A 12,410-nucleotide genomic window follows, 5' to 3' on the forward strand; every position below is an offset into this window, starting at 1 on the left:
AATCTTTGGTTACATCATTTAAGTTTATCAATGCTTCACTGAAGTGATATTAGAAGTCCAAAAACAGTCCTAATAAGTAAAACGGAATGGATACTTAAGCATAGAATACTAATGTACACGTTTTATTATTACACTTACTATACTTATCCAAATTTTATTTATCGTAAAAATGATATGCACTTACTGTACTATTGATTTCAACTTTCAAAAGAGGAAAAGAGAAATTTTATGAAGATAATTAGATATATCAATACCTTATGCAATTGTTGAAATTCGAACAAGCACGATGATAGATTATGCTGGCAGTACGATCATCGCCCCTCTCTTCAACCATATGCGTATCTACCCATCTTCACAATTAACTGCAAATTAAAGAAATAATTGAAAAACAGCCAAAAAAATCTAAATAAAAATGAAAATCAAAACGAAAATCAAAACGAAAATCAAAACGAAAATCAAACGAAAATAGTTCGGGGGCCAAATTCAGATATTTCTCATAGAATGCATGTAACAGGAAATTAACTATCTACCACATCACCACGTAGCAATCACATTATTCAAGTTATTGGCATTAACGCAGCATTCAAGTGCGGAACTAAGTGCTTACGTAACCTCGGGGAAGGAAGAAGGGTAATGCCAGAATAAAATCCTGTAACCTGGGCTGTAAGAAGCCTTTCATATATGCTGATAGGCTTCAGTCGGCAAAAATGTGGTGTTATTTATCCTTTAAACCTATTGGAATCAGATATCTCTTTTGCCTAATAATGGAGGAGGTTGAAAAATACTCTAGGAACTTCCTTTACTCCAAACAAGGCTCTAGTATTCCAGGATTTAAAAGCTATCCTAAAGTGGCAGGTGGCCGGAATGTCGCACCCACAAAGCAGCAGCCAATAAGCTGATAAAAAGTGGGGCTCAGAAGATAGCAGACTTACAGTTAAAAATAATCTTTAATTGCTGAGATTTGACGAGTTCAGTTGGTAATGGGCACGATGTTCTGCATCACACTACTTATTTCTTTCAAGTTTATATATGATGTTTGTGTGGCTCGTATGCTAAAGTTTCTTAGAGGAAGGTTTTGAGAGGTACAAGAGCTAGTTCATGCGCATATGTGAGAGCCTTGAAAATGTTCAACTCTTCTTTTTCAGTGTAAATACTAAATAGTCTAAATCAGTGTGGACAAAGGCCAGTGATTTCCTGAAGGTCTTGGGTTTACAACGACCACTTAATGGTTTTGACTCACAACTGACTTGAGGTAAACTTGAGTCAAGCAGCCATCCCATATCGTCTGTACACAAAGGTTTGAGATCTTAAAACAGAATTTTAACCCAGATGGTTGGATAACAGAGATTATTTTGTAAGGTCCTGCAAATGAAGAGTTCCCCTTCCCAACTCTACCAAGAAGACGGGTGAATACTGATGTTTTTGAAGGGCCTGATACTACTGATCTAAGTGATGTATTCAACACTTTGAGCATACTCCGTAAAATAAATTAAAAAAATTAAAAAAAAAAAAAAAGGTAATCCAAAAGCCTCTTGGAAATCAGCAAAATAACATCCAAACAACAGTCTGAAGGGGTGAGTAGCAGTCAGCAACAGCCCTTAGGCCATTCCCCATTACTTGTTATGAGCAAGCTTAAATAGTGGCTGTGTGCTTTTTAAAGAAATAGATCTATACTCGGAAACATAGCAATCCCCATTTACTTCGTTGGGTCGTTAAGTTTCAAAAACGAAAATCAAAACGAAAATCAAAACGAAAATCAAAAACGAAAATCAAAAACAATAATCAAAACGAAAATCAAAAACTAAAATTGAACCCTAATCTGAAAACGAAAATAAAAAACGAAAATAAAAATTGAACACACCATACCACCTGAACCACGACGCCGAGCAACCACCGGAACCACGACGCGACGGGGAGATGCTGAACCACGGAACCAAGACAGCGACGCAGGGCTGAACCACGGAACCACGGAACCAAGACAGCGACGCAGGGCTGAACCACGACGCGACGGGGAGATGAGCAACCAACGGAACCAAGACAGCGACGCAGGGCTGAGCAACTCTTGGGTTTGACGGCGACGCAGGGCTGAGTTCGACGGCGACCTTGGATATTTGTTTAAGGGAAAAGGCTTGGAGCTATAGCAGAGAAGGAACAGAGATTGAGCGCGATTTGTACGTTGCAACTATAGGAAAGTAAAAATTTTAATTTGAAACGCGGACTTGTTGCAGCGGGCATTAACATGTACGCTGCAATAACTTCGGGTTGTTGCTGCGGGCTTTTATTTTGTACGCTGCAACAAACGCATTTGTTGCGAACAACTAAAATGTACGCTGCGATAACCCTTTAAAGGGTTTGACCCGCGTTGACCGACTGGTTGTTGAAGCGTATTTATACTTGTACGCTGCAACAAGGGGGCTGCAACAGGGGTTTTTTCTACTAGTGAATTCAGGTACTTCTCTTATAGACCTGCTTATTCTAATGCTTTGGTTGTTTTGAATTTTATTGTTTTTTGATGGATTTAATGTACTTGTCAATTGAATTGGAAGTTTGTAACTTAAGGTTGTTGATTGGAAAGAAGTCATGAACTATGTAGTTTTATTTATGGTGTTTTGGGTTTTATTTATGTATGCAAGGGAGAAGGATTTTTCTTCTGAGGTAGCTTAATCATTTCAGTGCGTAAATTTAATGGCAGGTTTTGAAACATCCTCATGTAAATATGTAATGGCTCTTTTAGGTGTTGTGCGTGTTAGAACTATACAATTGAAACTTGTATATAGCATAGTATGTGTCCCTCTGTTGTGTCTAGAAAATGTTTACTTATGTTATTTTTCCTTCAGTTGCTTTTTCACCATATGCACTCCGAGTAGTTTAACTTCATTGGAGTGGACTTGTTCTTTTTTCACTTGTCATTTTTTAATTTATATTCTACACAAATTGTTGAATTCAGTACAGGAAGTATGCACCTGCTGAACTTCAGGCTCAAGTGATAGTGGAAGCACTTAGCAACTCTTGGTATATATAATTCCACACCAAATTAAATTCGAGGATCGCTCTCTCAATTTTCGCTGATGACACTTGTTGGTCATGCGTCAAACATCTGCACGGCCTGTAGTAGAACTGTAAGTTATACTGGCTATCACACAATGGATTTTATTCCCCTTATTTGTCTGGGTGCATGGGTTGTTCTCTCCATTCGATACCTGAGGTTAGGACTGTCAACAGATTTGCTAATAGATAGTCATTCCTTTAGATGATTACATCTACGTGTTTAGTTGCATTTTTCATGCGATATATTTTGAATGCTTGTAAATTTTGAGATGAACGAATTTGAATGTGAAAATCTCAAGTTTTGTGATTGGAAATCAATCTCAAGCTTGATCCGTTTTGGTGTGGTTTGGTCAATTCATAAGAATATCATAGAATTGTGGCTCATAATTCGATGATTTAGGGAATAAGATGTTTGATAAAATAAAATTAAAATTAAAAACTGCTTAAAGAAATGTTCTTTTATGAAGATTTATTTGATTTATGCTCATTAGCTCTGAGAATTTCTTTTAAGTATAGTATTGGTGTTCAAGGGTAGGATGTCTGTTAATTAAAACATTACATATTACATCACACAAACTTAATTAATCTAACTGGTCTGCCAATAAGATCTGATCTTTATTGATGTTAGGCCAATGATCCGTTTTTGTATGGTGATATAATAGTTGCTGAAATGGTTGGTTTGGCTGGGGTTTTTCTTAATTGCAAATGATTGAAAATTACCATAAATGCTGCTGAAACTTGAGTAGTCAGTACCAATTTCGCAAATATCACTGCAGGATTTACAACTAATTTGTAACAGAGTGCTAGTTGCTTGATTACTTCCTTTTACTGGTAAGTCTGGTTGAATCAATGTAGCTAGCTGCATTTTATGTTACTAAGACTTGTCTAGAAGTGTTAAGAGTATACGTGTTCAAGTGTCTTACACGGCTGTCGAAGGAATGTTACTTCTATAATTTACTTTAAGTGTGTGCAATTTAAACTCATTCCATCTGAAATGGTATTGCAGGACAAGGTAGTGGTGTCATACAGAGAACTGCTAGTGAAGCAGTTCTAGTTACGTTAGTGGCAGCTCGTGACCGGATGTTGAAAAAGGCGGGAAAAAATTCTCGGGGGAAACTTGTTGTTTATTCAACGTCAGATGTGCGTGATTCTGTAACTGTTTAATGTCATGTTATGTTGGTTCATTTGTTAGATTAATTTATGCTCACGAGTAACTATGGATGGCAGGATCTTTTTTACTATATTGCAAGTGAACTTGCAAAATTTGTTACCCAAGAAGGTGAAGAATTTCGACTTCCTTGTGGTAGAGAAAGGGAACTCGGTTTTACCTTTTCGTTCCCTGTAATGCAAACATCCACTGACTCTGGAACTTTAATCACATGGGCAAAAGGCTTCTGTATAGATGATACGGTAAAACTTATTACCTTGGTGCTAAAATTTAGATATTAGTTAATTTTTATGACCATGGCTATTCTGTTATCTACAACCAGTGTGCTCTACTTTTGTTCTATTACAGTATAGCTTAGTGTTAGTGGTTCTAGAGAAATGTTGCTGAAGTCATAATGGTTGCTATGGCTTGTTGGGATATATTCAGGACTCACGATCACTTGCTAGCTTGTGAGTCTGGTTGCAAGATCCTGTTTACATATTAGATGTTGAAAAATAAATAACCTTGATTCGATATAATTTAAATGTCCATTGCCTTTGTAACTCGATCTCTAGCTAGCTAGTTCATTGTAATATTTAACTTAAACTTTTATGTTTAAAGTGTAGTTAGGTTATCAACATGTTGGTTGATCTATGGTGAATTTGCCTTTTATTGGGTTGTAAACTGTTTTGACAGGTATATATTAATGTATTATAACATTCCCGGTATTGGGAAGGATCAAATTACAAAGGAAACATTGCCGAAATTTTCACCTAGCTAGTTTACTTTTTTTTTATGCTCATATACTTGTACTGAAACCTGCTTATTTTATTTAATCTTTGGATTAAATAAAATCAGCAGCTCATTTTTTTTAGAATATCCAAAAGTCATTTGCGTCGCAGATTGGCTAAAACTGCGACGCAAATGACTTTTTTTTAACATGATGAAAAGTCATTTGCATCGCACTTTATCTAATCTGCGACACAAATGACTTTTTTTTAACATATTGAAAAGTCATTTGCGTCGCAGTTTAGCTAAACTGCGACGCAAATGACTTTTCGGCATGTTAAAAAAAAGTTATTTGCGTCGCAGGTTAACTAATCTGCGACGCAAATGACTCTAATTTGCGTCGCCTAAATGTGCGACGCAAATGACTTTTTTCATTTGCGTCGCAGCCAGTTGCGTCGCACCAATGTGCGACGCAAATGGGCTTAAATGACCGACGCAAATGACTGTTTTTCCACTAGTGAACACGACGAAAACTTTGGATCTTTTGGTTCACCTTTTTTCTTCTCCAATCTTTCCTCATACCAGTGCATCGCACCATAAAACTTACAAATATATGTCGGATCTCCAAGGTCCCAATACTCTGTGCAAACATTAAAAATTATGTCAGTCTGTAACTTAATATGCATGTGAAACAGATTGATTAATCTTAAGTATTCTCAATTTTTCATATGATATTATATACCTTGAACTCCTTGTGTATTAGTATTAGCTGTAATTCCATTGGTAGAAACGGAACTGTTGGCAGACTTGGCACCTATAACATATCATATTATCATGTGTGTAATCAAATTCAAATATAAATAGTATTTTAGGCATAAAACCCTAAAAGAATCTGATTACTTACCAGACTTTGAAATAGTAGCACTGGATGGAGTTCTTTTTGCAGTAGACTTCGTGAGATTTTTGTGTGTCCCTTTATAGTTTACTCATATCCATGTATATTAGTGTAGATTATATAAATCAATTACTGTACTCAATATTATCCTCATTTTTTTTAGTAATAACATACCTTGATCTCCATGAATATTTTCTTTGGTGGAAACGTAGTTATCAGCTCCTACATTATAGTATATTGAACTCTCAAAACCAAATACATCCGGTTTAGGTTTGTATATTATAATACATAAATCTGATTGTGTTTCTGATTACTTACCACTTGGAGTGCTTTTTGCAATAGAATTAGTGGCAACCCTTTTCTTTCTTTGTTCACTTTCACATTGACTGTAAGCATCCTTCCCTTGAACTTGGTTGTGAACCGGATTTGCTTCATGATACAATATCATTAATAAAGCTTAGCTAAGAGTTTCAACATGTCTTTTAATTCATAGTTCTTTCTGAAAACCAACTATTAAGGCATGCCAGATTATATTGTAATGATTAAAATGCGTTGAACTTTATAAAATTAACGAATAAAAAGTGATATATCTGACCATTTGAAATGTCGCTCAGTGGATTTCTCTGACCGGTATTGAGTGATTTTCCCCTTTGTTCCCTTGGTGGTAGTGGTCGCTCTATAACTCAGGATCAATAATTGTCAAGTTTGTATAATGTGTCGTTGCAATAAATAGATAAATAGTTAATGTATAAGAGAGGTTATGGTACTACCGGCATTATCAATTTCTCTTCTTTGGCGCTTCCTTGCCATAATCTCCTTCCTCCTTAGCCTCGCGAATGATGGAAAATTTGGATCCATAGATGAATTTTGTAATCAATGTGTAGAAATTTTTAATCCATATAATACAGACCAAGCTATAACATGTTAAAAACACAATTCAGCATATGTTTTGATCCGAAATAAAATCATATCATGTAATGTACCTTAGATTGATGTTATGTATAAAACAATGAATTTGTCCTGGAATTTTGTTGTAAGGATATAGAGATATACAATCAAAATTCCCTAACCCTAGTCAGATTTTCTATAAGCAAGCCATACATCAGATCTGTATAATTTAATGTTAGCATCCATTAAAGAATCTTGGAAGTATAATAAAAAGCAATTTAATCATATTTTAAGTATTTTCTATACATAAAGACATTTTACTATAAATAAGTCAGAAGATATTTGCATATCTATATACTATAAGATATATGCTAATATACTACGTACTAAAATTCTATATATATTTGATTTGTGAAAGATTTTTGAGTTCGATATCTATGCTAATATATTGTGATACATAACTTATATGTGCCCTGATAATTTTTTCTTTCTGGATTCTGGAAGCATAGCACTTAAACGTTTAATAGAGTATAAGATTTCTGGATTATCTGGATCTTTGAGTGTAATAAAAGGCAAGCCAAAAATAAGATCTGTATAAATTTAATGGTAGCATCCATTAAAGAATCATGGAAGTGTAATGAAAAGCAATTTTAGTATACATTTGTCATCCTAATATATTGTGATACATAACTTATATGTGCCCTGATAATATTTTTTTTCTGGATTCTGGAAGCATAGCACTTAAACGTTTAACAGAGTATAAGATTTCTGGATTCTCTGGATCTTTGAGTGTAATAAAAGGCAAGCCAAAAATAAGATCTGTATAAATTTAATGGTAGCATCCATTAAAGAATCATGGAAGTATAATGAAAAGCAATTTTAGTATATTTCAAGTATTTTCTATACATAAAGACACGTAACTCTAAATAAATAAGAAGATATTTGCATATATATATATCAATATTATATTTGATTAGTTTATAAAATTGATATTGATTCTTCATCCTATTGTCAGATAGGAGTTCTTTCTGAAAATATTTGTTGGTATATATAGAACCAATATATATATATATATATATATATATATATATATATATATATATATATATATATATATATATACAATTACTAGATATATATATCTGATTTGTGACAGATTTTTGAGTGCGATAAATTTTCTCATATATTGTGATACATAACTTATATGTTCCCCTGCTATATGTATTTTTTTTAATCCTTGAATCTCCTTATACTGGCTGAAACAAATCAACAGATGTTCCCCTCATAAGTGTACAGTGATATCTTATTTTGATTTTTGTAACATGAAAGATTATGGGCTTTTTAACTTGATACCCCGTTATTAGTACTCATAAATTAGAAGCATAATACTTAAACGCTTTACAGAGTATAAGATTTCTAGATTCTCTGTACATTTGAGAACTCATTCTTTAGGAAAGGAATGGACACACCAGTTTTATTATACCTAAAATATGATTCGGTGCACAAAACTTTAAAATTTTACAATATCTTTTTAATATATTTCTAAAAATCAAATCTGCAGGTACACACAGACGATCCAAATTTGGTGTGCACCGAATTTACCATTTTGTCGGTGTAACCTGCTAGTATTCCGTTCTAACTCCTTTAACTTCTTGTTTTCAGTCGCCCCGCACCTTGCAGAGATACTGGACTGAACTCTGAACCGTCATCGTGTGGTTTATCAAGAACTGATTGGATTATCCACCACATATGTCCTGAATGCAAGTTCTTCAATTGTTCTACATTTAAAAGCAGGGTAATGATTTTGAATCTGGAGCTTACCTTATGGGGTCCAACTTTTATGAAATTTGTAATGGGAAAATCCAGAGGGGTGCTACTGCTATGAACAACTGCTGCAGAGAGCACAATTGCAAAAACATTGAGAGATTGTCCAGCAAGTTTCCTAAGACAAGTTATCAAAGATGGGAGGACCAATCTGCATATCAATCTGATTTGATTTAATCATCATACATGTAGTTGCACCATTCTGGAGATTGTTTCTGTTTTTTCCTTAATATGAATTGAATGTAACTTTACTATCTTTTCTGGATAAGGTTCATCTGTTTTTGTACTCAGTATTATTTTCAAATTTTTTTCATCCCTATTACTCAGGCTCACGTGTCAGAGTCACTCAACACATGAACCTTTCAAGGGAAGCATTAAAGCCGTGGATGGTTCAACTCTTTGAATAAATGGACAACGGGTTAAAGTTAAAAACCAAGGTAACTAAATTACATTCAATCTGTGTAATATATCTGATTGGAATGAATATGATGTTATATATGATTGGGAGGAATATGATGTTATATAAACGTAGAAAAATATGATCACTTCCAAATATAAATATTAATTAGACTAATGTCATAATGAAACTAATATTTGAACCAAATAGATTCTAGATTGAAAATACTATAACCCCGAGAGGTCTTAAAACACACGTTTTGAAGTAAACTGTATTACTAAAGGAAAAACAAAACGCCTGCCCCATAACCCATTGCTTATTTCTTCTCCATCTTGATCACAACCTTCTTTCTGTTAGTAGATCTTTGCACCGAACTTGTTTCACCAACGTTCCCATCACTCGTAGCTTCCTCAAGAGGTCGTTTTTGTGGTGTGATAGTGCCCTCAATAAAGTCTTCACTATTACATATAACAGGTGTGGGGTCCTACAATTAGTAAACATAAATCGTTATATTATATAATAAGTATTTAAAACGTAGATATCAACTTTAGGGATTGATATATACAAACCTTCTTTTTCTCAGTTGAAGGTGTATTCGTATTATTAGTAGATTCAATCTCCACATCATTATCCTGTCAAAGGAATAAAAATAAACATAAATATTATATCTGACAGTTTATTCTTATTAAGAATTTCAATGTGAGAAACTTGATCAATACTTACTTGTGCCACCTCATTCACATCCAAGAACTTTTTTATCAAGTCTTCATCATCACTTAGCCTTACTACAGTGAACTTATCCCAATCTTGATCAAGATTGTATTTAGAGATTTGAATTCTAAATAAAAAATTTCTTTCCAAAAGCATCTGTAGTTCCTCTGGAAATGAATCACCCTTACCATCCTATAATCATAAATATAATTGATATAAATACACAATGTATGATGATTATGACACATAAGAAAATAAACTTTTTTCATGTTACTTTTACCAGTAATATTATTAAGGATCAATAGTTGTATACCTTCAATAAATTATCTTTCAAGTCCATTGCCGATATCTGTATAACCTGAAAAACCTCCCGATCAAACATGACAAAACTTGCTGATCCACTGTCATCCTCAACTGATACAGTCACCTTGCACCTAGCATTTTTTTATATATATAAAGTAATATGGTGAATATTCTTGGTTTTATTAAATGATCCTATAATATTTTAGTTATATAGATATGGCGAAATGTACCTTGGTGACGCAGATTTAACATGTGAATCACATTTTATGCACCAATATCTCCCACCACCTTCATAGTCAACCTTTTTGTTACAACTTTTGCACGAGTTATAATACCAGTTGGTATCCTTTTCAAAACCCACAATTGTGGCAACAGTGGCACAAAAGCATTCCTACAATATATAATTTATATCAAAGTTATTAGAAAATTCAATAAATTATTAGAAAATCCATAATATCTTTCACTTTCAACATATATCAACCATTAAAATCCACAATTGGTTGAGACAGTAATAAATCAATTATTAAATGTTATATCTACACAATACCTTATTAGTATCGGGTATCTCATCTAATTGCTTACGTTCAGACAATTTCATAAACTCGTCTTCTATGGAATGTGAATTCTGGCTTGACAAATGAGTGATACCCAGCAAGCGAGAAACATCCCCATCGGTGATGCTATAAAACAAAATATTGGTACAAATAAAACTTCTGCCACACAAATCATTCATATGTCATTAAAGAACCATAAATACACAGGTTGAGATATTACCTTTCCTTATAATCATTCACTTCTGAGATGTCCTCATTGATGAATATCTTGGTCGCAAAGAGTGAATTACAAAGTAACTTGATCTAGTACATGATATAACCAACAATAATAATTATTATAATACGAATTGAATTTTATCATACACCATGTAATAATTGTCAAGATGTGAACAGACATGTATAGTATTACCTCTCCATATCTTTATTTTAGCGAATTGTAGTATAATAATAGGACGTCCTTGGATACCCTCTTTTTTGTACTCAGACATTTGTTCAGCATATTTCCCCATACAGTACCACTTATTGTATTTTTGCTATAAAAACACAACAAAATTAGAATATAATTAAAATACACATCTATTCTCAGAATTAATAAGACACAAACAATCCATACTTTAAATCTTCTAACTCGAACATCACTTTGTAATTTGGTGTTCCATTGGTTGAAGTGTCAATTTTGTCGCTCATTGCAGTGCATTCTCCAATAACATCTATCATTGGATAAAAAAGAATACATTGTTAACATATAAACTAAATTCAAAAAATACTCTATATCATACCTACTAAAAATACATCATTGACCTCCTTTTTAAGCATCTTGTCGAAGGGCACAAAGTCAAATCCATGTAGTGAAAGTTGTACATTTTCACACTCCCTGACATTCGTTTTGTAAAAGAAAACGATTTTGTAGTCATGGCTAGTAGCCCTATGTTGACCACCTGTTTTTTTTACCAAAAAATTAGAGATAATACGGGTCGCGCCCTCTTTCACAAGATTCTTATAATTGTCAAACAGATGTTTGTTTATGGTTGCTTGTATTTTGGAGCCCTGTATGTAATATAGTAAATGATTAGCTATTATTAAAGATTTTAACAATAATAATTTACACAAACAAATTAAAAAAATCGACAACAATAAGAAAACAAACAAAATATTAAATTTCAGAATCACGAAGTTACCTTCTCATCCACCAATATTAATTCATGAGTGCCGATTACAGTATGGTCTTTGAAATCCAGTTGTTCCCAAAACCTTACAATCCTCACCTTCAATCTCCATGATTCTTTTAGGGGAGTGATATCTTTTATCATGGTGAATGCCATGATCTTTAGAATAATAGATAATAGTTACGTAGAAACTGATCATTTAACCCGAAGCTGTAATTCATTTATATAGGGCCATAATGTCCTATTTTTGTAGATTATTATATTATGGAATATATTGTTTGCTTGGTGGTGTATTATGATTAAATATATGTTATAATAAACCTCTAATATTTCATACCTTATATATTGCAGAAGGTGAATTGAAAAAAAGCAAAGATGTCGTATATGTTCCATCTCCAAAATATTTGATGCTGACATAAATATACGCAGCTGAAGATTTCATAGATATTTTAAATTTTCGTTTGGAATGGAATGAGTGTAATCGTTAAAATATAATAAGATTAATATTATGTTCTTGGTGGTTCCCATTATTATAGCCTAAAATATAGAATAATAGGCATGTGAAATAGAATATTAACCTTCTTTTTTATACGGTTAAACAAATCTGTAAAATTAATATTAAGTTTTTTGTGTTTCCTTTGTAATAGCCTAAAAAATAGGAGAGTAGGGATGTAAGATTGGACTGTTTATTTTTTCTGGAAGTTTTGTTATTTGATGCGTGATATTATCTTGTTACAAAATATTTGTT

At 33.2% G+C, this 12,410-nt stretch overlaps 2 protein-coding genes across 5 annotated transcripts; both read right to left on the minus strand.

Moving 5' to 3' along the window:
* Window positions 1-9,068: 9,068 nt before the first annotated feature.
* Window positions 9,069-12,200, minus strand: LOC110777624 (replication protein A 70 kDa DNA-binding subunit B-like). 4 transcript variants are annotated; one of them, XM_056840584.1, is made up of 11 exons: window positions 11,675-12,200; window positions 11,298-11,543; window positions 11,110-11,206; window positions 10,906-11,029; window positions 10,717-10,799; window positions 10,490-10,622; window positions 10,173-10,333; window positions 9,953-10,073; window positions 9,652-9,831; window positions 9,498-9,560; window positions 9,069-9,412 (listed from the first exon to the last, which is right to left on the minus strand). In XM_056840584.1, exons 6-11 carry the CDS (start codon window positions 10,538-10,540, stop codon window positions 9,245-9,247), a joined length of 744 nt encoding a protein of 247 aa, XP_056696562.1. In that variant the 5' UTR covers window positions 10,541-10,622; window positions 10,717-10,799; window positions 10,906-11,029; window positions 11,110-11,206; window positions 11,298-11,543; window positions 11,675-12,200; the 3' UTR covers window positions 9,069-9,244. The 4 variants fall into 4 exon arrangements, with proteins under 4 accessions (XP_056696562.1, XP_056696560.1, XP_056696563.1 ...); XM_056840582.1 differs by having other exon boundaries at window positions 11,276-11,543; XM_056840585.1 differs by lacking the exon at window positions 11,298-11,543 and having other exon boundaries at window positions 12,000-12,200.
* Window positions 10,713-11,818, minus strand: LOC130469885 (uncharacterized). The gene is made up of 5 exons (XM_056839402.1): window positions 11,675-11,818; window positions 11,276-11,543; window positions 11,136-11,206; window positions 10,892-11,029; window positions 10,713-10,799 (listed from the first exon to the last, which is right to left on the minus strand). Exons 1-5 carry the CDS (start codon window positions 11,816-11,818, stop codon window positions 10,713-10,715), a joined length of 708 nt encoding a protein of 235 aa, XP_056695380.1.
* Window positions 12,201-12,410: the final 210 nt, after the last annotated feature.

Source organism: Spinacia oleracea, chromosome 3, assembly GCF_020520425.1.
Source record: "Spinacia oleracea cultivar Varoflay chromosome 3, BTI_SOV_V1, whole genome shotgun sequence".
NCBI lineage: Eukaryota > Viridiplantae > Streptophyta > Magnoliopsida > Caryophyllales > Amaranthaceae > Spinacia > Spinacia oleracea.